Source organism: Manis pentadactyla, chromosome 10 (genome assembly GCF_030020395.1).
Source record: "Manis pentadactyla isolate mManPen7 chromosome 10, mManPen7.hap1, whole genome shotgun sequence".
Taxonomy (NCBI): domain Eukaryota; kingdom Metazoa; phylum Chordata; class Mammalia; order Pholidota; family Manidae; genus Manis; species Manis pentadactyla.
The window spans coordinates 14,563,862-14,591,812 of record NC_080028.1 but is presented as its reverse complement, the minus strand read 5'-3'; the positions used below and the strand labels follow the sequence as shown (position 1 = coordinate 14,591,812).

At 49.7% G+C, this 27,951-nt stretch overlaps 1 protein-coding gene across 3 annotated transcripts in view; it reads left to right on the top strand.

The window, feature by feature from the left end:
• The first annotated feature begins 518 nt into the window (after positions 1-518).
• Positions 519-27,951, top strand: part of ABTB3 (ankyrin repeat and BTB domain containing 3) — a 287,710-nt gene continuing 260,277 nt past the window's right edge. The window contains exon 1 of one of the 3 annotated variants that reach the window (XM_036891315.2): positions 519-2,153. In XM_036891315.2, the coding sequence (XP_036747210.2) occupies positions 1,022-2,153 (1,132 nt within the window). In that variant the 5' untranslated portion in view covers positions 519-1,021. The remainder of the gene's footprint in view (positions 2,154-27,951) is intronic. The other 2 variants (XM_036891316.2, XM_036891314.2) reach the window with 2 other exon arrangements.

The following is a 27,951-nucleotide window of genomic DNA, read 5'->3' as shown; positions in this document are numbered from 1 at the left end:
ATTTCCCTTCACGCTGTGGCAAACTGGGGCTGAAAGAGGGCCGCACTGGTCTGGGGACCCACAGGTGAGGGAGGGGAGTGGGAGAAAAAAAACAGGCTACGTGTTTTAAAGAGAAAAGGAAAGTGAAATCTGAAACGCACAGGCAGAAAGCGAACCCAGGCCGACACTCTGTGAACCGCTTGGGGGAGCACACCTCGGTGGTTGGGGGGTTCACCTGTCCAACCTATCACCCTCCCGTTCTGGTACCAAAGCCGAGAGCCTTAGGGTCAGGGAATGCAGCAGGGGGACAGCATCCGCTACTCCACGCTCCCGCAGGCCCCCCAGTTCCCAGATGGCTGCTCCCTAGTTCCTGCAGCCTTGGTCAAGGCTGGGGGCGTGTGTGAAGGGCGGGGCTACGTGGAGCTGAGGAAAAGGGGGGGTCGGCCGGTGGCGGGGGGCGGGGAAGAGAGGTAATTAGCATTCTCTGATCCCATTGGCTCTCCGCCGGCCCTGCTTTCCATGAGTCCGCCCCGCCTGCTGCCAGTGGTTTGCGGGGTTGGGCCGCATTTGCTGCCGCCGCGGTAGCTGCTGCGCTTCGGTGCGGGGCGGGCAGACGCCGAGAGAACCCCGGGCCGGGAACCGGGAGCCGGCAGAGCTGCTGCTGCGGCGTCTGGGTCCATTTCCATCTTACGAACACCAAGGCCAGTGCCCGGCGGCTTCTGCTCCCAGCCCGGCCCAGGGAGGAGCGGGTCACTTTATTTTGTAAGAAAGGGGCGAGTCCGCGTGTGAGCTTCCCTCCTGGCCTGGCTCTCTCCTCAGTGTGCCCCAGCTTTGGCACGGGCTCCGGAAGATGACTCCGGCGTCTGCTCTGTGTATTCCCGCGGCGGCGGCTCGGAGAGGCTGCCCAAAGTGGTAACACTTGGTAGTAGCCGCTAGTGGAAAAGTGAGCCGAGGCGGCCCGGGCTCGGCTCCACGCGCGCCCCGTTGCCCGCTGCTCCTTTCCCTCGACTCCCCGGCGGCTGCAGCATGAAGTGGCGCAGCGATGGCCAGGAGAGGTAAGAAGCCCGTGGTGCGGACGCTGGAGGATCTGACGCTGGACTCGGGTTATGGTGGCGCGGCGGACTCGGTGCGCTCTTCCAACTTGTCCCTGTGCTGTTCCGACTCGCACCCGGCGTCCCCGTATGGCGGGAGCTGCTGGCCGCCTCTAGCTGACTCCATGCACAGCCGGCACAACAGCTTTGACACCGTCAACACTGCCCTGGTGGAAGACTCCGAGGGGCTGGACTGCGCCGGCCAGCACTGCTCACGGCTGCTGCCGGACCTCGACGAGGTCCCTTGGACCCTCCAGGAGCTGGAGGCGCTGCTGCTGCGCTCGCGGGATCCCCGAGCAGGCCCGGCGGCCCCCGGTGGCCTGCCCAAAGACGCACTGGCCAAGCTGTCGACGCTGGTGAGCCGGGCGCTGGTACGCATCGCCAAAGAGGCGCAGCGCCTCAGTCTGCGCTTCGCTAAGTGCACCAAGTACGAGATCCAGAGCGCCATGGAGATAGTGCTGTCCTGGGGCCTGGCGGCGCACTGCACGGCGGCCGCGCTGGCAGCGCTGTCCCTCTACAACATGAGCAGCGCCGGCGGCGACCGCCTGGGCCGTGGCAAGTCGGCGCGCTGCGGCCTCACCTTCTCAGTGGGCCGCGTGTACCGCTGGATGGTGGACAGCCGCGTGGCGCTGCGCATCCACGAGCATGCCGCCATCTACCTGACGGCCTGCATGGAGAGCCTCTTCCGGGACATCTATGCGCGGGTCGTGGCCTCCGGGCTGCCCCGGAGCTGCAGCGGCCCCGGTCCGGGCTCCAGCTCCGGCCCAGGCCCGGGCCCCGGCGCGGCCCCTGCGGCAGATAAGGAGCGGGAGGCGCCCGGAGGGGGAACAGCCAGCGGCGGCCCCTGCAGCGCAGCCAGCAGCGCTAGTGGGGGCAGCAGCTGTTGCGCCCCGCCGGCAGTGGCTGCGGCCTCTGCAGCCCCGCCGGCCGCCGCCGCCAACCACCACCATCACCACCACCACGCACTCCACGAGGCACCCAAGTTCACCGTGGAGACTCTGGAGCACACGGTCAACAACGACTCGGAGATCTGGGGGCTCCTGCAGCCCTACCAGCACCTCATCTGCGGGAAGAACGCCAGCGGTAAGTGGCTGCGCGCAAGCCGCCTCCTCCCACCCAAACCTGATACTAACTCTCGTCGCAAGTTTGTCTCGCGCCCCCCTCCCGTGTTGTTCCGGCTGCCCGCTGCTGTCCCAAGACTCTGAGGGGACCGCCGAACTGGAGGCGTCCGGAATCCAGTCTGTTCCCCACCGAGCTCTAGACTCGCGCACTCTCCGCGGCTCCCAAGGTCCCAAGTTCCAGAGCGCGGGGAGCAGCAGCGGCTCCCTGTGGGAAGAACCTAACACCGTCGGGGCTGGTGGGTGGGGCAGGTTTCCATTATTTACGCCCAGGACGTATTTCTGCCCGGGTCCTGCTTTTTTTGACCTTGAAGATGCCAGATTTACAGGCGCACGGGTTTGGTTCCCTGCAGATGGGCAGGAGGCGCGTTCCTCCGTCCACCGCCGGGTTCGAGGGCTTCCCCGCGCGCTCGCGTACGCTGCGGGTGTGCACGGGAGGAGAGGCCCCGCGGCAGTATAGGCAGAACGTCTGGGAGCTCGTTTGGCCTAGAGACGTAGGGGAGACACGTGTGTATGGTGAGAAGGTGCAAAGGGAAGACTTACAGGTCCCAAGTTTTTCCGGGGCAGTGTTTGAGGGCCAGAGCACACAGATCTGTGTGCTGCGCATTGGACAACACACCTCTGCCCCAGTCCGACCTCCCAGATCTTCCCTCTTGCTCCTCAAGGTTTCTTGTGGCAGGGAGCTGCAGCTGTCACCACTTGGCTTAAGGAGCGCCACCGGGGACTCGGGCGGGTGGAGGGGGGCGGGGTTCTGGAGGGGGCTGTCACCTTAGGGTGTCGTTTCCAGCAAGTTCTGTCATTCCCTCCCGCACCCCCGTTTTGGAGGCCCCCGCTGGGTGGGCTTTGAACCTGCAGTTGTGGCGGCAGAGGGGGTGGGGCCGGGGGCTCTTGTTTTCGAAGCTCTAGCCGGCGTTCCTGCCTGTCTGCAAAGCCGGAGCTAGGCACTTCAAAGCTTTAATTTTCCACAGGAAATGGTAGAAGGGTAACTGGAGACTGTGAAAGCGAAATAAAACTTTGTTACTTATTCGGCGGTTTGGCCTGAGATTGCGTGGTTGGAGCTGAAATGCAGTCTTTCTGGGCAACATTTCATTCATGTTGCTGCCTGTCGGTTCCCCGGGGGGCGAAGGAGAGACGCGGGGGCGCGGCCCAGCCCGTGGGGGTGCCAAGTGTGTGCGTGTGCATGTCAGTGCGCATATGAATGTGCGCAGGAGCGAGCAGGCTAGCGGGGCTCCAGCAGAAGTCCCTTGGAAACCGACCCTCGGCTCTTGGTCCCTTCACCTGGCTTCGATCATCGTCGGGGGAGGGGAAGGAAGGAGCAAAAACCATGTGTGTGTTGGGGGCGGTGGGATCACGACTTCCGCGTTGATCCCCGAGTCTTTTCGGAATCCCTTTGCTAGAGCTCTCCGCCCTCTGCTGCCAGTCGAGGGCGAAACCCCTTAAGAGAGAGTATCCCCGAGGCGGCCCATTCCCCCCTGCCCCCCACCCGACACGTGTGAAATCCCGACCGAGATAGATGGAAACCTGGTAGAAGGCACTGGTCTTTGTGTGGGCTTCTTTAGAAGGGGGAGGGCTCACCTGCAAAATCCAGTTTTGGACTGGATTGTTCTTTGTTTGGAACCCTAGCCCCACAAAAAGCGCAAGAGGGGCTTAATTTTCTTGCCACGGCCTTCACCCACCTCCCCTGTTCTTAGCTCCCCCATTACAATCGTCCTTTACTCCTTACTGCCCACCCCCGCCCCAACCGTTAACCCCCTGCTGGTACTGTACCCACCCCTCCCCCCCTTACGGCTCCCTCAGTGTTTCGTTTGGGCCGAAGGAGCCCTTACAGGGCTCCAGTTTGGGAATCCGAGCGGGCAACTCCACGTCTGTCTTTGCCATTCTCTTCAAGTTATGACTTCAATTGACTCGCTTTTCTTTTTGGACCTCAGTCACTCATCTGTAAGATAAGGGCCAAGATAAATAAATAATACACCCCCGGGGTCCTGTTGTAGCCCTGTCTGCGTTAGTAGCCTTTATATTTTTTCACACTGGTTTTACTTTTATGATCTTCAACGTCTTTTAAAGATAGTTTTTGTGTTTATCCTTTTCCCTGTAAGTATAATTTCAGGAAGGAGAAAACCACAGAGCTGGTTTTGGGCAGGGTGAGTGTGTGGCGGTTGGGGTTTGCAGGCATCGTAGCAGTTCCCAGTCCCCAGAGCTTAGCGCCTGGATTTCAGGGCCCCTTCAGCCATCTCTTAGTCTGAGATATACTGTAATTTCATTGTGAACTTATTTTTCCTTGGGCTTGTTTAAAATGGCAGGTCATTTAAGCAGAAGAGTTAAGGAATGACTACTTAATTTCTTAGGTATATCTGAAACATACATTAAACATCAAACCTATTTCTTGAATTATTTTGCATGGCAGTCTCTCTGATCTGTAAGCCTTATAAAGGCCATGCCTTACATAATCGATTTTATTCTCTCAGTAGCATCACTTACTCATTTGTGAATTCACTTGTTCATCAATATTTATTGAACAGTTAGTAAATCTAGAGACTGAACAACTACTGTGGTAGTATCAGCTAACATGCAGCCATTACTACCTGTATATACCCATTTGATCTTCAGCATTCCCTTTCTACTATCATCCCCATTCTACAGAGGAGGAAACTGAGGCACAAAGTAATTAAGCATCTTGCTTTTTAGTGACAGATGAGTTCCCTGCATTCAGACTTCCTACTTGCCCTTCATTACTTATACAGTTGAACAGCCACCCTTCACAGCCTGATATCTTTCCATCTCAACTTACACACCTTTTTTTCCTACCAAAGTGAACTAGATTTTATGTTTTTATATTCTTGGCCAAGTCTAAGAGAGCCCGGTACACAGTTGGAGCTTATTAGATGCCTGTTGAGTCGAACAAGCTGTTGTGTAATATTATACAATGCTGTCCTGAAAGAAGCATTAATTTTTGAGTTTCTTGAGTCATCTTTTCAAGTCCTTCTACCTTGGTTACTACTTTTTACTGCCATCTCTGCACCTGTCCACTCTTCTAATTTGCTGCTGCTAAACTGCCATGGCCTGAGGAATCATGAAACTAATCACATGGGACCCAACTCAGAAAACCAAAGATACTTGGCTAGGACCGATCACATGCATGGGCTTAGGGCATGAACTTTGTGGTGACTGTTTTACTCTTCAGGGCTGTTTTTTTCTCTTTTAAGTGCATTTTCATCTGTTTTGAAGAGCTGGGGCTAACAGCTAAGAGACCCCAGTGAGTGTTGCATTTCTGTGGGATTTTAAAATTCGGATTGATTTTGCTAAAGCTAACTTAAGGAGCAGATAGAAGTGTTTCCCCATGCCTTTGCATGTGTTAGTCATTTTACCTTAAACCCCTTCAGGGCTGGCCAGTTCCACTCATATTTGAGGACTTGGCTCAGTGATGATCTTTCCTGCATCTCTGTGAAGCCTTCCTTGATGTAACCCATCCCCCACTCCCCAGATGCGGGCCTAACCCATGTCTTTTCCTCATCCTTTGGGTCCTGACTCTGACCTTGCTTTAAAGTGACTCCCCATTGCAATGTGGCAAGCTTGTATCTTATTCATCTTTGTATCTCCTCCCATGTCAGTGAGCACAGCACTTAGCACTTAGTAGATGCTGAGTACTGTTTGTTGAATGAATATTAACTGGCCCATTAAATCTTTGGGATTTAAAATTCACCCATCAACATCTGTAATCAACATTTGTAAAGGCCCCTGAAGTCAGACCTCCTGGATTTGAATTTCAAAGCTGCCAACCTCTAGCTGTGTGTTCTTAGGTATGTTACCTAACCTCTCTGAGCCCCATCCCCCCAGCTTTAAAACAGAAATAATAATTATGAATATTCAATAAAATTATGTGGATGACGGTGTTACAGTTTGGTGCCTGATACACAATAGGGGCCAAACTGGTGACGGTAGTTATGATAGTCTAGGCACAGGTATCACTCATGTCTGTCTCAGCTCATCTGCATGTGTTCAGTGTGGATGGAGCCTGCAGGGTGCAGAATTTTAACTGGATCCTTCTTCCTGATATTCTCCAAATCAAAGAATTCAGTCCACCCACCTCAGGGATTGACCCCATGGGCACAGCCCTACCGTCAAGGTCACAAAAACCTTGTTTTGGTCAAAAGTAAGTAGCTCATTTTATTTGTTGTATTTTTGTTTAAAAGTCATCTTTAGTGAAGAGGCTTCGTGAACTTTCTGTGGTGGTAGAAATGTCCCTTATGTTGATGGGGGGTGTGTGTTCAGAGGTATATGTATTTGTCAAAATGCATTGCAATGTAAACTTAAGAAATGTGCGCTTCACTGTATTGCAAAATATAGTTCAGTAAAAAAGACATACTCTCCAAAAAAGCCATTGGCATCTTTGAATGAAATTTTATTTTAAATGCAGAAAGAATTTGAAGGGAAGCCTGGAAGAGGCAGTGTGGTGTGATGAAAGGAAGAGGAGTTTACACTTAGGAAGAGCTCACCTTGAATTTCAGCTCTGCCACTTTCTAGCAAATGACTTAATTTTGCTGAATTTGGTTTTCTCATTTGCATGGTGAGGATTACTTAAAAAAAAAAAACAAGAAAAAAGAAACGTAAAAAAGGAAGCCATTCCAACCCTACCGCATCTGATGATTAAAGGGATTAAGTCAGCTCAAGTATGGGAACATGGCCTGTCACATTGTAGGCCCTTGATATTAATGGCTTCCTTAAAAAACAGATGATTCAGACTTTTTGATGATAATATTTGGGGGATTTTGAATAGTCTCTTTCATTTCATGGATCCCCAACATTTTATAAACATTGGTCACTAGGAACCCTTGCCTCACCAGCCCTGGCGTGGTGGATAGGATGACTTTCAGGTCTTTTGCTTTATTGTTGCCCCATAGATTGTGGTTCTGCCCTAAATGCCTACTCAGCAGTTTTCCTGTCCCTGCGCTGGTGGTGCTGTTCCACGGTGCAGTGTTGCTGTGCCGAACAAAAACATCACGGAAGAAACCTAGCTTCTTACGAAGAACAGCAAAGGCTATCTCAAGAGCGAGCTGTAGCAATGTCTGTGCTCACAGAGCACGTTTTTAATTAACTGGCTGAATGTAAATTAAAACTTGGAATTTGGGTCAGTAGAGGGTTATTTGGTTTACCATGCAGGCTTGCCAGTTCAGTGCTGGGGCATTTGTAAGTAGTATTTTATGAAATATAAAATAAAAATAACAACAAAATAAAACAAGGAAGGACTAATCTGGAGACCTGGGCTCAGTGTGGGGAAAGGCCTTAATTCTGGGCCCATTATTATTTGTGACCTTGAGCCAGGTACCAAACTCACCTATAAAATGAGTTGGATTATCATCTCCTGAGAGGTAAATATAAAATGGTAATTGACTCTGGAGTCAGACACTCCCAGAACTTGCGTGTCCCTATCTATAAAATGGGAATGGTAATAATAAAAGCTATACTTATATAGTGTTTATTATGGGCCAGGCACTGTTTTAAGAGCTCTGTATATTATAATTGTTACAGTTACATTAACTATTATAAAAGACAACCCCTAAATCTCAGGAGCTTAACCCAATAGAAGGTCAGTCATTTCTTACTCAGTAAAATCTGACTGGGAAAGGAGCAGGGTGGGCGAAGGCAGGAGAGCCATTTAGGTACCAAGACTGATGGAGATTTTGGTTTCTCCATCATGAAGGCCTTCAGAGCCTTCCTCGGACATTCATCCAGACGATAGGTGGAAGAAGAAAGTGTGCATGTTTTTAAGAAAGGTGTTACAGGCTAAGCCTGGAAGGGACCTACATCACTTCTACCCCTATGTCACTGGCCAGATGTCTCAGTGGCTCCCTGGCCATCATATATCTGTGCATGTCCTTCTCGTACGCAGTCGCTTTCCTCACACAAGGAAACTCATGTGCTAGGTAATCACTGTTTCCAACTTAAAGTTCAAGATCTTTTGGTGAGGCTTAGTCCTGTCCATGGGGTTGAATGTGGCTTCTTACGGTCCAGGGACCCATAAACCAAGTGAGACATGTTATTTGCCTTCCCGCATCTATGCACCTTATTGAAGCAGGGCAGTCTAGTCACGGTGAAACTCCGACTAGGAAAAGAGTTGCGGAAAATGCACAGAAGTCACTGGCCCTTAGTAGTTTGCCAGACCTTGCCAAGCAAGCACTGGGTGGTTGTGCCCTGTGAGTGGGTGAGGTTCCTAGCTGAAGCCCTGATTATGCTCTCTGGGAGCAATTTCGTGATGCATTGTTCTCTGTGCTACTTGCTCTGCCCTGTGGGAGGATTTTTTCTTCATCTATTATTTTTCTTGGTCACCCCTGAAGTGGGTCTTGGGGAGTGTAACCTCTTTGAGGCTCTAACCCAGAGAGGTTCAGCAACTGGTTTGAGATGTCACAGATATTAAGGGGCAGAGTTGGTTGGGATTTAGACTGCAGAAGCTGTGCTCCATACGGCCACAGCACAGTGGTAAAATCTGGTTCACATGAGCCTCTGAGAGAATCCCAGAAGGACTCCGGGGCAGCAGAGAGGAGGATGGGGCTTGCCTTGGTGCTGGTGGTCACAGTCAATGATTGTCTTTGGTATAATATGTGGTCGCAGGTCTTTTTTTAGCCCCCACTGGCATCCCCCTCCTGGCTGCCCTGTGAGTCACTGCCCAGCCATCCGTGAGGCTGCAAGGTAAACTCCTCAGCTGAGGCCCTGGGGCAGTGGGTGGCCCTGTGGTCTCCAGCAGACAGCCCTGTTGGTACTCTGCCTAGTTGGGTTGGCTCAGTGCCAGAAGGAGCATGGCCTTCTCACTAGAACCGAATGCAGGAATCTGTGGTGTATTGGAGAATCTGTCCTAGTCTTCCCTGAGAATCACAGAGCTGGGGGTTTTGCCAGGCCCTGGAGGTAGTGGGCCAAGGTTCAAATTCTGGCTCCACACCTGTGAGCCAGGTGATATTGAGCAAGCCATTTAATCTTTCTGAGCCTCAGTTTCCTCATGTCTTAAATGAGGATAATGGCAGTACTCCCTCACAGGGTCATTAGAAGGAAAAGATGAATTAATTCATGTAAAAGTTCTTAGAAGAGTGTTGGACACATCATAAATACTCAGTGTCTAGTAACAGTTATTGTTATTATCAAGTGCTTAAGATGTGCCAGTCTCCTTGCTAAGAGATCTGCCCCCTAAATTGTTTCACTTATTGAATGAAAGGCTTCAAATAGTCTTCCAGTAACCAGGCTTCCAGGGTTTGATATCAGACACTTACTATCTGTATGATATTGGGCAAGCTACCTAACCTCTCTGTGACTCAGTCTTTCCCTTTGTTAAATGAGAATAATAATAAAACCTAATTCTTAGGGCTGTTGGGAGGTGCCTGACATGTAGAAATTGCTTAATAAGTGTTGGCATTGTTAGATTTTATTACATTCATTATGACTTTGTCTACAGGCACTGTGTTAGATGTTAAGCAACATGATCCCTGTTCTCATAGAGTTTGTGGGCCTGTAGCTGACTTATTTTTCCATCATATAATCATGTAAATGTAAATTTACAGCTGTAACAGTTGCTATGAAGGTGAGAGGTACATGGGACTGTGAGTCTTTACTGAGGCTCTTGATGTAATTGGGAGTAAAGGAAGCCTTCACTAAGGGAGTGGGAAAATGAGCCTTGAGTGAGGTTGAAGCATGACCCATTTGGTTGAAAAGGTAGAGGAGCACTCTGTGAATGGGAACAGAATGTGCAAGGGGCCTGTGGCCCCAAGGGAGCATGATAAGAAGGAGAGTGGCTGGTGTGGCTGAATGGGAGAATGAAGTGTGGGGTGCTGGGTAGAGGATGGGCCAAGCATCTGCCAGATTAAGAAGTCTGTCTTTTCCTAAGGACACTGGAGAGCTGTTGAAGGGTTTTAAGGAGGGAAATGCTGTGATCAGATTTGTGTTCTAAAAAGCTCATGTAGGCTGCGAAATGGGAGCAGACAGGAGAGAAGGGATGAGTGAATGTGGGAAGGCTAGTTAGGTATTATCATCATCCCCATCTTACACAAGAAAAATATGAGGCTGGGAGGCATTTGGTAACTTGCCCAGAGTCGCTAAGGTAATAAATCGCAGAGTGGGGATTTGAACTCAAGTCTGAATTTCAAATTGTACCTTCCTCTCACCTATGCCACATCTCATCCCTAGGGAGCATTTGTTTCAATCTCACATTTTACAGATGGGAAAACTGAGGCCCAGAGCGGACAGCCTTGCCCAAGATCACAAGGTCCCATGGCAGAGCTGGAACCAGTATCCCAGGTTTCTGGATTCTTAGCCCGTCTCCTGTCCCGTGATGCATTGTTTCCTCCAAACCAGATGGCTCCTGGGAGGCAGAATGGGGTGCAAGGCTGGGTTGATGACAGCAGTTTTGGATATTAATTTACAACCTGGCTGTAATATTCCTGGTTCTTATTATACATCTCACAGTAAAAGAAATGCCAGTTTGGAAGCATGCAGAGGTCCCCATTAACTTGTGGCTGAGCCAACGAGAGCAATTACTGTAAAGATCAGGTGTGCACAATGCAGAATCAAATGAACAGTTCCCCAGTGCATTAATATCTGCGAGCAAATCAGAGAGGCAGCTTGAAACCTTGAAAAACAGTGCCTGCCTCGGAGGTGGAGGTTGCTTGCATTAACTGGGTAGCAGCTGTCACCGTTTCTTTCTGATCCCAGCTCACAGTACCACCCAGGGGCTCCGCATGTGTATGAGAAGCATGAAGACACAAATCACCTGTGCTCGTGGTGGCTGAGAATTTCAAGTACTGGGGAGCAGGCCCTGCTTTCCCCGCACCTCACCCCTTGGCAAATCCCTCCGCCCCTTGTAGCCTTTTCTTTGCTGGTTTTGAGGGTCAGGGCCTGGGCTTACCCTTGGGAGCAAAACTAGACATGGTTCTTGCCCTCACGGAGCTTGCAGCCTCAGGTAGCTGCTTAGAAGAGGTTCACGGGGTCCGTAGGACAAAGCCTCCTCAGGACGTGGGGTGAGGTCCGGGAGGTCCAGCTGTCCCTCCCTTATGCTTCCGGGGTGGCTGTGGCTGACCCTGAGGCACCGGACATGCAGGGGGCCTGGGATTGGGTTGGGAGTTAAGACTTACGGTTCTCCTCTGCATACTGAGCTGTGTCATCAGGGCGGACAGCGGGAGGAGGGCCGGGAATCCCACCCGGAGTCAGTGTCAGCCTCTCTGAATTCTGCATCTGTTCCTCTCTCTTGAGAAGCCCTCCCCCACTCCTCCTCCTGCGCTCTCCATTCTGCATCCGCCATGTTCAGGGCTGGAAGAGAAGGCTCTTGATGCTTCTCATTCAGATCGCGGGGGCAGGCTGGTGTATGTGAGAGGTCAAAGGCTCTGTTCCAAGCAGCCAGGTGTGCGGGGAGGGGCCCTGCCTCTCTTCCCTCTTGACCCCTTACCCTCTCCACCTGGTCCTGCCGCTGCTCTGAGGCTTCCTTTCTCCCAGCATGAGAGCTTTGGATCACGGAACAGACCAAGAGGATGCTGGCGATTTCACGGTTTCTGATGGCCCCATCACGGGGAACCACTTGGGGCAGCTGGGAGCCTGTGGGGGGCAGTGGAGGAGGAGGGGGGTACAGGGAGGTGTCTGAGCCCTCTAGTGAGTGGGAAGGCTTCAGCTCAGGCCTAGCAGGGTGTACACATGCTGTGTGACCTTGGAGAGCCACCTGCCCTCTCTGAACCTCGGTCTCCTCGTATAGGAATGGGAAATAATGATAATACCAGGTTCTGGTATTCATGGAGTTGCAAGTATCAAATGAGGCAACACTTTGGAAAACAGTAAAGCCCAGCACTTAGTAATAGTCAATGCCAACATTTATTGCTTACCACTGTATTAGGGTTCTCCATTGAAACAGAACCAATAGGCTGTATGTATAAGAGGAGATTTGTTACAGGGATCAGCTCTCACTGTTCTGGAAGCCAGAAAGTCCCACAGTTTGCCATCTGCAAGCTGGAGAACCAGGAAAAGCAGGTAGTCAAAGTCCTAAGGCCTGGGAACCAGGGGGGCGCTGGTATAAGTCTTGGAGTCTGAAGCCCTGGGAATCAGGATTTGCTGCCCTTGAGCTTCCTGGTAGGCTGTGCAAAAGCAGAATCATGAGCATACATGCAATTCTTAGTATTATGGGTGACGCAGACATCAACTAGCTGCTGTAGTTGTTTCTGCAGTTTAGGCCTGAAATAAGTTTCTGAGCAGGAGACTAGAAGCAGTTATTAAGGTATACTTGGCAACCTCACATTTCAGCCCATGGTTGTTAAGAAAGGGCAAGGAGAGCCTCTTTGTGGTAGCAAGGTGTCTCTCCCCTCCCTGCTAACTGTACAACCTCCCCATTCCTTAGGGAATGTCCAGTTGTTGTGATATGTGTGTAAACACAAGGCCAGGGGTGGGGCAGCATCTCAGTGTTCCTCCTGTGTTCTGGAGGGTCTTCGGCTGGAAGCTTCTGTCTATGTCACATGGTCCCTATACACAACATATGAGTTCATTTAATGCTTCTCAGGGAAAGTAAGCAGCTGTGTGCTCTGCCTGCAAGCTGGGGCACGTCTGAGTTTGGAGAAGCAGGAGGGAGCTGAGAAGGGCCTGGGCTTTGGAGAGACTGGCAGCAGGGTGGCTGGATAAGATGCACCTGAGAGTTTAAGGTCAGAAGAGGGCATGAGGCCCACCATAGAACAAGCTCTGTGATCTCAGGCAAGTGATTCAATCTCTCTGGATTCGTTTTCTCACCTGAAAAAAAAAAAAGTAAGTTTCAAAGCTCCAAGGAATCATCGGATGTCAAAGATTTCTGTAAACTGAAAATTTATCATTCATTCATCCAAAAAATATTTTTTAAGAGCCTACAGTATAGGAGGCATGGTTTTTGGCACTTAGCATACATCAGTGCATGGACAGACAAAAATCCTGAACTTCATGGAGCTGGAATTCTAGTGCGAGGGGACTCTGAACAACACATATAACACCAGTAAATAATATAACACGTTAGAAGATGATACCTGCTATGGGGGAAAGAATCAGGGCGAGGAGGACCAGGAGGGCTGAGGATGGTGGGTTGTTATTATAAAGTGTGGTTAGTGCGTCACCTCACTGAGAGGGTGACATTGGTGCAGAGAGAGGAAGGAGGTGAGGGATTTATCTGTGTAAGTACCTGGGGGTAGAGTGTTCCAGGTAGAGGGAACAGCCGGTGCAAAGTCCCTGAGACAGGAACAGCAAAGAAGCCACTGTTGTGCAGAAGTATGAATGAGTCAAAAGGGTTAAGAGGCGAAAGCAGAGAGTCACAGGAAACCAGGTTGGATAGGTCCTCATAAGCTATTGTAACGGGGAAGCCCTTGCAGTGGATCAAGAGTATGGATTTGCAGGTCTGACTTAGGGTTTAAAAAGATCACTTGGGCTGCTGATTGAAAATAGGCTCTTGAGGAGCAGGGTAAAGGCAGGGAGGCCAGTGTGCAGACGGAGGCTCTTACAGTAATCCAGGCAGGACGTGGTGAGGGCCCAGAGCAGAGCAGTGGCAGTAGAGGTGGGCCAAGAGGCGACTAGATTTTGGTCATAAGGAAAAGGAATAGTCCAGAAGATGTTGTGGATATGCTGGGTGTGGGCGTGAGGGGAAGAGAGTCAAGGATGGCTCCCGGGTTTTTGGTCTGAACAACTGGAAGGCTGGAGTTGCCATGCGTGGAGATGGGGAAGGCTGAAGAAAGAACAGGTGCGGAAATGGCAGAAAGATCAGGAGTCCACTTCGGGACATGCTGAGTTTGAGGTGCCTTTCAGACGCCCAGGTGGAGATGTCATTGAGGTAGTTAGACAGTCATGGCTGGTGTTCGGGAGAGAGGATGGTTTGGAGATATACATCTGGGAGTCAGGAACACACAGGTGATTTTTAAAAACCTTGAGAAAGGACAAGATCACCTAGGGAATGAGCCTGAAGAGGCAGGAGGATCAAGGACGGAGCCGTTTGTTGGGCTGGGCAGAGCAAAGGAGACTGAGAAGGGGCCCCCAGTCAGGAGGAGAAACAGAAATGTCCTAAAGGTCTAGCAAAGAAGGGGTGTAGGAGGTGGGTGTGACCAGCTGGGTCAGGCAAAATAGTACCACTGTGCCCCCCAACTATCGGGGTGTTTCTGCCTGCAAGCCCTGCGACTGTGCTAAGCCCAGTGCACACGCAGCACCAACATGCTCCCTGGGAACCACACTGACCGTAATGAGCCGGAAGGAGGCGTGGGGTATTTTCTCAAGGGGATGAAGACAAAATGGCCTTAGTATGTCATCCATAAACTGAGGGGATTAGGCCAAGTCAGTGACTTCCCTCTGGACGCTCATGTGACCTAGGGTTCTGTAAAGGGCCTTGGGGACCCCAAGTGGGGAGGTTTCTCACCACCCCCTACACACACTTCACCAGAGTTGCTACTCTTTCCTCTGTGTTCTATATATTGGATTTTTGCTTAAGGTGCATTTGAGAAAAGGATTCGATTGTCAGAGTGTAAAGGCTCTGGCCTGGATGCTTAGCAAATCCTTCTTGCTCTGACGGCCTGGGAGGCTCAGGTTAGTGGGGAGCAGGGGTCCCACAGCGTGTGTGTGCTTTGGCTCTGTCCCTCCTGGGCTCGGAGAAGGGTATTGGGAGGGAGGAGGAGAAAGGCAAGTGCTGTGTTTATAGAACTCCAGGACCCAAAAAGGGTGGGAGAGAGAAGAAAGTGAATGAGGAGAACCAATTCTGGAAAGAAACCCAGCCAGCAGAAGGCAGGAGCCCACAGCTAGATGCTTCTGTCAAAGACGGCTCTGCTCGCCCCTCCTTACAAATATTTGCAACTCTACCCTTTTCCTGATGCAAAGGTCTCTCTATTCCCCCTCCACATGTCTGATTCAAGGGAACAGCGGAATTCCTCAAAGCTATCTCTGAACCAAAAATAACCCCATCTAGCCAGACACCTCCCCACCTTCCATGCAAAAATGCTCGCTTCCCTCTGTCAGCCGGCACACTCACCTGCGGCCCCCAGAGGTCTGAGGTTCAACGTGGGCTTGCCTCCATAGGAAAGAAACATGTATACTTTGTCCTAAGAAGTTGTATGGCTAAACCAATTTTACATAAACAGAAAGGATCAGTCCTGAATTCCCACACGCCCAAGTAGAAGGTGGTGATTTGGGGATATTGTGACTTGTGTGGAGGAAGTTTTTCCCTCGCCAAGGCGCCTGATCTGGTTGATGTTATGAAGGGGAGTCCTAGGGTGGCGTGTCGCACTCTCTAACCTGGGGTCTGAGGCTCCCATCCCAGCATCATGCCTTCCTGGCTGTGCCACCTCGAGCAAGTTCTAATCTCCTATCCTCAGTTTCCTCTCTGGTAGAGTTCCCACCTCTTAGGAGTGTTTTGGGGATAAAACAAAATGCCGTGATGTGTGTAAGCACGAGTATGGGCCAGGGAGTGATCAGTACACGTTGGCTGTTGCTGTGGGGGAGCCTCATTCCTAAGTCCCCTGAAACCTCCACAGCACTCATCAGAGCCTGCCTGTCATCTTTACAGGTCAGACGATTTCTTACTCATCTTCGTGTCTCTAGTACCACACTTGGCTCATAGTTGGCACTCAAACATATTTGTTCAGTGCATGAATGAGGTGGTAGCATGGAAGCTCTGAATGAGCCAGGAATATTTGCTTTATTTACCATGGTCTCCCCAACACATAGAACAGTGGCTGCCCAGAGCGGGTGCTGAATAAACATTTGTGGACTGTAAAATGAACCGTGAATCAATGGAACTTCACTCGCTGGCCACCCAAGGGCCTGGTGCAAACCATTGGCTAACTGGCTGGGAGTCTTCCTCCGTATTCCCAAATTCTCAGCCTTGAAAAGCTCTCCTGTTCAAAGCTTGCTTCTCTTTGAAGAACAGAAAAAGAATGATTGCTCATTATTCCTTTATTCCCAGTCGCTTTTTGTGAGGTGGCACCTCGCTCTAATTCAAAGCTGAAAGCTGTGTCTCTCTAGCTCTGGGATCTCAGAGCTGGAAGAAGTCTGCACAGTTCTTGTGGTGCAGCCCTCCAACCGCCAGTCTGGGTGTCAGGTGGAGTCTGCAGAGCAGACCCCTGAGAACCAGGGGGACGAGTAGACTGCGTGGGGCTGCACAGCCGCCGGCAGATGAGCGGGTGGTGGGGGTCGAAGCGGGTACTGAGCTTTCCAAGTGGAAAGTCCTCACTTCAGGGCTGGGCCTGGACCTCAGCAACCTAAATCCCCAGCTTGGTGTCCATGATGCCAGGCTGCCCCAAGAAGAAAGAATCAAGGCTTTGTTCTCTTTCCTCAGCTGTGACTAATGCTGGGTCCTGTTGATTGAGGTCTGCCATGTGTCAGAACCTGTGCAAGCACTTTCCCAATATTTTCTCAACTTATCCCTCCAAGCCCACTGATGAGGTCAGTGTTATTAATTAGCCCCACTCACTGTGCAGAGAAGCTACAGAGGCTCACTTGAGGCCCCGCAGTGGGGACGCAGGAGCTGGAAATCCCACCCACCCACTGGCCACCTGGCTCATCAGCGGCAGGCTCTCCCCTTAACAGTGTGGCTGCCTGTGACAAGGGTGCGCTGGAACCCCCTGAAAATTCCTTACATGTTCTGGTGACAATAAAATCATGTTTGGACAGTGCTGAGGCAGCTGGTCAATTCCATGAGGTCAAAAAAACAGCCTTTAGGTGAACAATTAGTTTAATCCAATTGGCCATGTAGAATTGTAAAGATAAAGCAAACGCTTGTCCAGTCTTCCCCTGTCTGATTCACTGTTAGGGGCTGTGTTGGTCTCTCCCACCTTTCTTTCTAGTTTGTCATTTAGGAAATAGCTCTGTGTCCACTGAGAGCCAGGCACAGGTATAGCAGGTAAAGCACATACTGCTGCCGATATCTAGTGAGTGTTATGATTAGAAAGACCAGAATCATTTTTTTTTTTTCCAGAACAGTGTGATGCTTACTGATTCAAATACTTTATCTGAGCTGGTTTGACCTAATGTTCCTACTGGCTAATTCAGGTCTGCCTCCCTTCCCCCCTTCTCAGGGAACCAGCTCATCTGCCAATTGAGGGGAATGGAAGCAAGGAGCCACTGGAAGACAGGAGGAGGTGGTTGCTGTGTATCAGGCCGCACTAACCATTCATTTTGAATCCAATAATGTCTTATTGTTGTTAATTGTTTAGATGTGCACAGCTTACAAAGCCCCATCAATTATTTCTATTAATATTCCTAACAGCCCTGTGTATTAGGGAGGGTGGTAGATAGTAGCATCCTAATTTTGCCCATGAAGATGCTGAGGAGCTAGCATTCTGTGGAGAGGTAAACTATTTTGCCCAAGGTTACCAAGCCAGTGGCAGCCCTGGGTCTCTGTCTGACTCCTAGTTGAAGGCTCTTGCATTGTTGGGGCTCAAGTGTTTTGAGACCCTGGATTGGAAATCCCAAAGGGTAGGGAAAGGAAGTGTACACAGCAGTCCCATCTGAAGACTAATCAGGATATGGAGGTTACCCCAGCTTTTGGATGCCACCCCCGCCCCCCGCCAACCTTTGGACATGCAGAGTTATTCTCTCCCTGCCCTGCAATGTCTCAGGCCTCGATGGAACCTTGATTCTGACCCTGGCCCCCACCATTTTATCTTCAGCCACGGGAGGGGAAGGGGCTCCTCACGGGCTCCCTAGAGCACTATGATTTGGGATTCAGATGCTGCTACTCGAAGGTCGGGAAGTCCATGTAATGGCCACTTAGAAAGGAGGGGCGACTGTGAGAGGTGGGAGCCTCTTGATCTTCAGAGTTCCTGGTGGGCCCTGCAGGACATAGATGGATGGCCCCTTGGCTGACTTCCCACTTCAGGAAGAAGGGCCCTCTGTCATGGGCCACCTGGGCCTCCGCCGCAGTGGGACTTCCTGGGAGAATCTGTGGCCCGGCCAGAGCAAGCTCTTTCGGAGGGAAAATGCAGGTGCAGAGGCTCACAAAGCCCAGTACCTCAGCTCAGCTATAAAATCCATTCTGTTCCCCTATAAGAGGTCGCCCCCCCTGTTGCATGGGGCACGTGAAGAGATGGAGTGTGCCTAGTGGGAGACACACTCCTAGACAGGTTTCCTATCTTTACTGTTTTCAATTTGCCAAAAGTTTTCCATTTCTGTCACAGCCGGAAATCCTTATGTATTCTGTTCACAGGGTCTCTGTGATGGATCTTACCATTCATCATATTTTCCTTAAAGGAAAATGAGTTTTCTATGAAAGGTGAAGCAGGAGGTTATTGATTTATACATTGTGTATCAAGAAAAGCTTCAGTTTGTTTTCATTTGGAAGAAGTGAGGGGAAGTATTTGCTAACTTCAGTACCCTCGAAGCAGGCAGCTGGGGTGTGTGTGTGTGTGTTGTATGTGTGTGATGTGTGTGTGTGTGTTGCATGTGTGTGTGTCTACTTCAGCTCAGCAGAATTGTCAGAAATCAAACATTTGCCCTAACTTCTGAGTTTGGGTCGAGTTTTGATAGCTAAAGCTTTGCAAACTGTCATGTAGATAGTGGCCTTGGGATGGGCTTGGGCACAGCCTCCGACCCTGCCGCAGGTGGCTGGGAGCTCTGTAAGCGGAGGAGCCAAGGATTCTCTGTGACCACGTGCCCCAGCTCCATCAGCTGCAATAACTGGGCCACACTGAGCTGCAGGTGTGGCTTGGGATTGAGTAATGGTGGCTCTGCCACTGCTGTGCTGAAAGCCACCTCTGTCCCCGTTCATTCATGGCTCTGTTTCCTAGGTGCTTACGAAGCACCTACCTGTGGCCAGTTTTGTGCTTGGAGCTGGGGGCCCAACAGTGAGTGGGAACAGCATCGCCAGCCTTGTGAGGCTGCCCAGGAAATGTAAATACTGACCAGGTACTTACAAAATTGAAGGGAGTTACAAGAAAGAGAGTGTAGGGTTCTCTGGGCTTCTGTCTCTTCATCTGTAAGGTGAAGGAGGGAGTTGACTTGTCAGTGGTTTTTAGACTTGGTTTGGGACTCTTTGGTTTGGAATGCAGCCTTTTGGGGACCCTCCATTTACAATGAGCATCCCCTCTATGTACAGTGGACCCTACTGTCATATGGAACCCGGTTTGGAGACTGTGGGTGAGATACTCCCTGAGGAGCCTTCTGGAAGCCCATGCTATTTCAGAGTTCTGTGATTTCTGGTTGACCCGTGCAGTCTCTTCCATTCCAGCTCATCAGGATCCTGTGTCTGGAATCCTGAACTGTCGTTGGACTGGGGCTGGCACCCTTCTTTCATATGGATGCCAGATTCACACTCTTCACCTTTCTTTGGGTGTGGGGGTTATGAACACTGACGCTTCCATGCAAGGGGCCTGCCTGCAGAGGACAGGAGGATGTGCCGCCAGCTTGCTCCGTCCTTCTGGCAGCCCAGAGTACCTGGGAGGACCATGGTGGCACTGTCACCACTGTCACCCCATCTGCCGTGGGGGCCAGAGCCATGGGCCCCACCCCACGCAGAATATCCCAGGACCCTACAGACCACAGTCAGCCTCCTTAATGGGGCCTTACTTTAGTATGATTCCCCAGCATCTCCTCATCCTAGTCCATTCCTCCTGACACCCCCATCAGCCTTACTCTGGAGTATTATTTCCCCATTGTCTTCAAGGTCAAGTCCAAGCTCCTCTCCCTGGTACCGTCTAATCCCACCTCACCTAAGTGGAACCTCCGTAGCCTCCAGGGCTGTTCCCACCATCCCCTGAACACCTTCATCCCTAATTCCAAGCTTCTGCTCAAGCTGGTTGCCCACCTGGAATGGCTCCTTCTGTTCTCCTCCTCTTGGCCGCACTGCTCCAGATCAAGCCCTGCATCCTTCCTGGGGCTGTCCCAGAATAAGCACATGTTCCCTTTTGAAACCCCACAGCAAGTGCTTGCTGTCTGAAATGCTTCCACTGTGGATCATGTATGTTTGTTGCAGGCCTTTTGCTGTGGCTATGACCTGCCTCTTCATTACACCATAAGCTGTTTGAGGGCAGCGTCTGGATCTTCCAGTTCTTTTGTACCTTTTCCTACCCTGTGCTCAGTAAAGATAACACTTGATCAACTCTCCCTGAGTTAGAGCACAAACCATATATTCAATTAGAGAGTTCTGATTGCCAAAGGTGGCCAGAGGTGAAGGTGCTATAATAAAAACACTGGATTTTAATTGGCCAACTGATGTCAGACTGTTTTGGCAGCTAGGGTCAGAGACCAAATAAGAGTGGCTTAAACAAAGCAGGGAGGTGGTTTTCTCTCTTGTAACAGTTTAAGGCAGGTAGGCAGTCCAAGGTTGGGAAGGTTGTTGTACATCTCAGGCTCCTTTGTATTTCTGTCCTACCACCTTCATACATGGTTTGCATTCTCAGGGTACCCTCATGACCCCAAGATGGCTGCTACAGCTCCAGTCATCGCTTCTACATTTGAAGCAGGATGAGGAGTGACGAAGGGTGGGGGAAAGGGTACCTGTCATTGGAATCAGGCCTCCTTCTATGAAGCTTCGCTGATGCCCCACCCTGCTTATATCTCTTTGGCCAATACTTAGTGCCCCAGCCACCATTTCTTCAAGGGAGGCTAAGAAATTTAGTTCTTTAACTGGACATACTTTTCCCGCTACTATTCCCTAGGCAGAGTTCTTTTAATAAGAAAGAGAGCAGGAAAGGATATTGATTGGGGAGGCAGCCAGCAGGACCTGTTGTAAACTGGCCTATTGTTTTTCAGACTGAGTAGGTGCCTATGAAAGGAGACAGCAGATATTTCCAGCCCTTACTTTTCAGTTTTCTGCCATTGAATCCCAGAATTTCAGAGTTCAGATTTCTCCAAGACCTCATCCTCAGAGAAGTGTTTCTTGAATGATTCACCCCAAGCCCCCAAAGTCACTGAACTATAATTGGCCGCTTAAAGGAGTGAGTGCTGACACCCTTGCCATGACCAGCCATTCCTTTAGCACTGAGGAATGGTCCTGGTGTTCTGGATCACTTTAAATATTGGCTAAAGCAAATGTTGGAGCTAGGCCATGCCCTCCATGTTAAAATCATTGTCCCTGGTGCTTAATAACGAGCATAATCTTGATTTCATGCAACTTTGAGCTTCAGTACAGATTTAATTTAATATTTCTGTAGGCTTTAGCAACCTGATTAGATAAGAGTAAATTCTGATTTTGAAAAATGATTGATTTGCTTTTAAAATCACCCTGGTGGGCAAAAGGACTCTAAAAGAAATCAGCCTTGGACTAGAAAGCACTCCGTCTCATGATTTGATGGCTGGGCCAGGGGAAGACAGTGATCTTCCAGCCTGGTCATTCCATTCTTCCCAGCTAAGCCTTCAGCTGGGTACCACTCCTGGTTTTCCCATTGCTCATGAGGGTCTGTCTGCCTGGAAGGAGAGTCCCTTTTTACCCACCTCTGTTTTCTGTTTGCAAGGTATTCAGTGTTTAGAGATGAATGTGAAGTGTCTCGTTGTGAAAAGGATGGGCAAAATCAAGCACGGTGGAGACAGGGCACCCTTTATAAATGAGGAGACATTTTGGTGGCCTGAAAAGCATACCTCCATGGCCACTCGTAAAAAAAAGTACGTGCTCCATTGTGTGAAAGTGGAGTTTTATGGGATTTGCCCAGCAAAGAGAATTAGAGGGAGATTTGATCTTGTCCTTAGATAAAAGGGGCTTGGTATCTTTGGATTCTTTCAGTTTGAAGTACTAAAACATCAAACCCAAACCCACATAAGCGTAAAGGGGAAATATTGGCTCATGTAAGTGAGAGGTCCAGGGGCAGGGCTGGCTTCAGGACTGAGGACTCCCTCCCGTCCCCAGGCCTCAGCCGCCCTGTGCTGAGGGCACACCTTCCCAGCATGTGGGTCTGCCTGCAGCTTGGCTTCCCAATGTGCTGGCCAGATGGCCTAGCCAGGCCTGACTTCCTCACATTACATCAGGAGGCGAGAAAGAGCTTTCCTTTCCCAGGCAGTCCGTAAATACTTCCTGGTGCTCACTGGTTCTGACCCAGGTGTTGGTTGAACCCATCCCTGACCCAGGCACTGTCATGGGCACTAAACTGAGTTGCCTCCAAAAGGACAGTGGCCCCAGAGAGCAGGAGACTGTACAGTCCCAATATCTAGAAACTCTAGAAAATAGAGTTGGAATCTAGAAGCAAAGAAAGGAGGTTTATAGGTTCGCTGCTGTTGCAGTAAGAAAATCCTTATTTCAGGCTGAAGTTGATGGATTGGTGCAGTGTGCTCTGTCCACATCAGCAATGTTCACTCATTCATTCATTCAATTCACTCATTCATTCACCCCACATACGTATCTCATGCAGTCTTCACAGTAATCCCATGAGGTATGCGCTGTCCTTGGCCCTTAGAGCCAGTGAGGTCACGTGGCCTAAGGTCCCATTGTCTATAAACAGCAGAATTGGGCCGACTCGCACCTGGGGCTGTTGAGTTGGCATTTGTGCTGGCTCCTACCCAGCGGCCCGGCACACTGGAGGAGCGTTGTTCCAGAGCCTGTGTTTATTTCATTCCTATAAAGGGCCTGTGCTCTCGGGCAGCTGTTCAAGCAGCACCTAGCATAGGTGGCCCCGAGATCCCTTTTGGTTGTGAGTTTATGATCTGGGAACAGATGAAAGGTCTGGACTTGGGTGGGGGCTAAACTGAGTGGAATTGTGGAAGCATCCCCCACCGAGGGAAGTTAGGGGGCACTTGAGGGGAGGCACCCCCAGGCCAGAAAATGGCCTTTGTGATGGTCCAGTGAAGGTGTCCCATAGCCAGATCTCTCAGCTACAGGAGATAACACATAACAGGAAGCCCTTCAAATTGGGGTTGCTCCTAAATTTTAGCTAATAAAAAGTGAATGCTCTTTTTACTGGAGATAGAGACCCTGGCTTGCCAGACTGTGTCTCTGAGTGCCTGGGAGTAAATAGCCAAGGCCATAGGATCACATCTCCATGCTGGTCGTACAGAGAGTGAAGACATATATCAGGGCTTCCTGGCACTAGGCACAAAAATGGGGTATTTTTATGTGATGTTTTTACAGTGACTGTCATTAACTGGCAATACTCTTAAAGCTTACTGGGGGTAACTGTAGTTTTATTTCATCCCTATAAAAGTCTCTTCTTTAGAGCAGCATATAATATTCTGTAAATTCCACATAAATTCTACCCATCTATTTTTCACATGGGCCAGGTAGTAGCTTCAGTTGATTACAGAGGACATTTTGACTTTATTACTGAAGTAGTCCTCCTAACTTGGGAAAAATTTAATTCAATTTGAGTCAGTTCAATTCAGGAAGATTATATTGAGCTATGAGCCTTGCACTGTTATGGATTAGGAGATGTAAATAAAATAGAGTTCATCTCTTCAAGGATGTTTCAATTAATGATTGCTGCATAACAAACTACCCCCAAATTTAGTGGCTTAAAGCAGCCTGTTTATTTTGCTTTCAATTTTGTGCATTAAGGACCTGGACAAAACAGCAGTAAGACTGTAGACACTGAGAAGTAACTATGGTTACCATGGGGGAGGGGCTAGAGGGAGTAGGTGGGCTGGGTGAGGGGGTTAAAGGGGCACAAAAATCTCAATCATAATGTAAGTTGGTCACGGGAATGGTAGTGCCGCATGGAGAATATCACCATCACCAGTGATTCTTTAACATCTTCCTATGTTGACAGGTAGCAACTGCACTCGTTGGGGTGAGGATTTAATGATGTGTGTAACTGTTGAATCACTGTGTTGTATATTTGAAACCAGTATAATATTGTATATCAACTAAATTTCAGTAAAAAATTACACTAAAAAAAAAAGAACCTGGAAAGGGCTCGGCTGGGCAGTCCGTCTCTGACGTCTGTCTCTGGCTCGCACATTTCTGGAGTGTCAGGGCCGGATGACCCACTCCTGGGGTGGCTTCGGCATTACTCACAGGCTTTGTGCTTAGATGCTTTTCCACCCTTCTCTCCTCACAAAGCATGTCGTCTTCCAGGGCCAGTCCACGTGGCTTGGGCTTCCTACAGCATGGATGTCTCAGGGTAATTGCCCTCCTTCCATGGTGGCTGGCTTCTAAGAGGCAGCAAGTAGAAGCTTCCAGGTCCGTTAATGACTGCATCCAAAACTGGCACAGTATCATTGTCACCACTGACCAAAGCAGTCAGAAGGCACAAAGCATGGCCCACTCGCAAAGGAGTAGGAAGAATGCCACCTCCTGATGGGGGAGTGGCAGGGTCCCTCTGCAGAAGAGTTCATGCTGCGGGAGAGATTGTTGCAGCCATCTTCATTAGTAAAATACAGTCAGCCACAAAGGACATCAAAATGTGCAATTTAGGAAATCATCATGTAGGGTGATAACCACAACAGTGAAAGCATCAGCAAGTTGAAAGAGGAGTCCAGGGCTGGAGTAGGAGGCTTTGCAATGGGGTGCGAGGGGAGAGGGCCAGGGAGAGATCTTCGGGGAGAAAGAGGCAGCCGAGCTGGGTTTGGAAAGATGAGCGGTTTGCGCATTTCAAAGAGAGGGAATAGTATGTGTGAAGGCTATTATGCAGTGTTATTAATAGTGTTATTTATTGAAGGCTATTAATAGTATGTGGTGGTGGGGTCCTCAGGAGGGGTTTACCCAGAACCTCCCTCCTTACTTCATTACTTGTATGTAATTTTAGTTGGGTTTATGTTTTGTGTGTGTGTGTGTGTGTATGGATATGAGTATATACATATATGTGTATGTATTTACACATGCATACATAAATGTGTATACATATCCATATTACATATTTTTTCTTTTATTATTATCTGTTTAAACAGGGACCTCCATTCAATCTTTCAGCAAATATGTCCTGAGCCCCTAATGCATGCCGGGCAGTGTTCTGGGTGCTGAGGATGTGGTAGGGAAGAAGCAAGAACAGTAAACGGAAGAGACTGTTCATGGAGGTTGTGTTCTGTGATGAAGATCAGCAGTAAGTTAATGAACCTTTCAGTATGTGATGGCATTTTAGGTTATGCTGAATGACAAGGCAGAGAACACAGGGGGCAGCTGGGAGGCCTCTCTAGGGTCTGACACTGAGTGGGATGTTGGGCAGAGTTCCAGATAGTGGGAACAGCCAGGGTGTGAACTGCTTCGGCATCTCTTGCCATCTTGCGCCCTTGTTCTCTCTGTAAACCTGCCTTATTGCATGGCAGGCGTCAGGGAGGTCACTGGCAAGAGTGGGTGTGGGACCCCGTCTGGCGCTCTGTGCCTGCTCTGAGCTGTGGAGGAGGGGGGCAGTCAGCTCCCAGGCCTTGAGCTCTGGGGCAGTGCCTTCTCGGATGGTGAGCAGCCTGTTCTGTCTGGATGCCTTCTCCCCTGCTGTTCCTGGCACCAGGAGATTTGTTTTCACTTAGGGAGAAACTGGCCTCATCTACAGCATCAGTGCTCCCGGGAAGCTGGCCCTTTGCCAAGAGGAGGAATATGGGGCAGTGTCACTGCAGTGAGCAATCTTGCTAATAAGGAAGTGTGACTGGGATTCCAAAGAGAGAATGATGACTCAGAGTTAGGTGCCAAACAGGTTCCCTGACTACTCATCTTCTGCGTACATGCATTCATTCATTCCCCAAACATATTGAGCATGTAGATGGAGGGGTAGAGCTTTAACTTCAGCTCTACCACCTACCAACTGTGTAATATCAACAGGTTATTTAGCTTCTTGGAGCCTTTGTTTCTTCAGCTATAAAATGGGTATAATAACAATTTTTCAGAGTTGTGAGGATTAGGTGAGTGGAAGCCCTGGGCATAGGATGGACAGATTAGCAAATTAAAAGGACAGACAGGACACCAGTGACATTTGATTGCCAGATAAACAATATTTTTAACATGAATCATGTTTCACATGGTGCATGCTTATCTGACATTCAGTTTTAACTGTGCATCTTGTATTTTAACTGGCAAACCCATCTGGCCACAAGGATGAGGGGCAAAAAATGCCTGGCTTTGAGGAGCACATGCTCATGGTAAGACAGGCATGACGAACCGGGGATTGACGCTACAAGAGCATGAAATGCTAGTGGGTAGTTCGAGTTTGCTTTTCCATTGAGTTATCTGGGAATATGAACTGTTTTCTTCCCTCTCAAAGCAAAGGGTGATTTTTGCTGATAGGAGACAGACAACACATTACTTCTACTCATTTTTGGTAGGCCATTTTAAAATAAAATGAAATTAATTTTGAGGAAAAAAGTCACATTGTTTCCTGACACTATGGGATGTGTGTCTCTTAGATAAAATGCTAATAATTCATTATTCTGCTTCCCTAGAGATCTAGAGGTAAATTTGCCATGGGCCCTCCAGGGATCTAACAGGAAACACACAATTGGAGTCTTTGGCTCTAAAGGAAAATTTACCCAAAGCTTGTGTTTGCATAAAGCTGCAAGTGTCAAAATACCGAGAGAACAGATTGGGAATATTTTTAAAAGGCAGTATCTGCCAGGCACATTCTTGTTTTCTCTTGCAAATGAATGAGCTGGTCTGGTCTGCTTTACTGAAGGCTTTTTCTTCTCTCCTTGTCATGGAAGGAGGTATTTTAGATTGAGGGTTTGTTTAAAAACCCTGAAAGCGTCAAGACTGGCGTAGAGTTCTCTCAGTTGCTTTCAGTCACCACTAGGTTTGAGTTTTTCATTGCCCCATGGGGAGGGATGGGAGGGAGATAAAGGTAAGGTTTGTGCTGATGGGATTGACAAAGGGGAGAAAATGGCCTGGGGCTGTTAGGGGAGGAGGGGTGCGCATGATGGGGCTGTGAAAAGCATTGCTCAGTTACAGGACTCACAGCTAATTTTAATTGATTATAAGTGCCAGGCACTGTGCTAAGGGCCTTTCGTGCAGGATCAATTTGATCCTTACCCATACCCCCTGCACTGGGTGCCTGGGTTCCCACTTTACAGATCGGAGGCCCAAAGTGTTAGTTTGATTTACCTGCCCAGGGCCACATGGCTAATAAGTGACCCTGGCTTTCTGACTCAGAGCCCTTGAGCTTCACCACTGTGTCGCACTGCATTTTGCCATCAGACTTTCTCCAAAAGTAGTGACCCCTTTGCTGTAGGTGTTTCTCTGCCTGCTGTAGTGGATGGAGGATCAGCCTGGCTCCGAATCCCCTCTCCTTATTGACTGTATGTGAGTGACTGAGGAGAGCTGTGGGGCCTCCTTAAACCATCAGCCTCCTCAGTACAATATGGGTCAGACTGAGGTTGTAGGAGACCTTCCTTCCCTGATCTGAAATCCTGTGTGACCTCCTGATGGCAAACTGTTGTTTTCATTCACTCAGCTCTTCGTTAGTTGATGAACCAATTCATTCAATAAAATCTACCTTGTGCCAAGTATGTGCCCCAGATACAATGGTGAGTAAGCATCTGGTTCTTGCCCTTGCAGAACTTGGGCCCTAGGGGTGAGACAGCTGAGAAAACAGGCTGTTCTGGTACAGGGGGAAAGAGCTGCTAGGAGGGAGGTGCAGGGCTGTGGGGACATCTTGTGGGGTCCGGTGAGGGTCTGGTGAAGGGAGAGACATTAAAGGTAAGAGCTGAAGGATGGGTCGCAGTTGGCCAGTCTTACAGGGAACAGTTTGTACAAAGGGAGGGCACGCATGGGGCATTGAGGAGTTGGGAGCCGAGTTGATTGGCTGGCTGGGGGCTGGAGGGTGGTGGGGAGGGAACAGTCTGGAGGGGTGAGAGCATGCAGAAATAAACATGGGCCACTTGTCCAGGACCACAGAAGCCTCAAAGAGGAGCTTGGTATTTATTGTCAGAGCAGTAGGCAGACACTGAAGGTCAGGGCTGCCCTGGGTGGT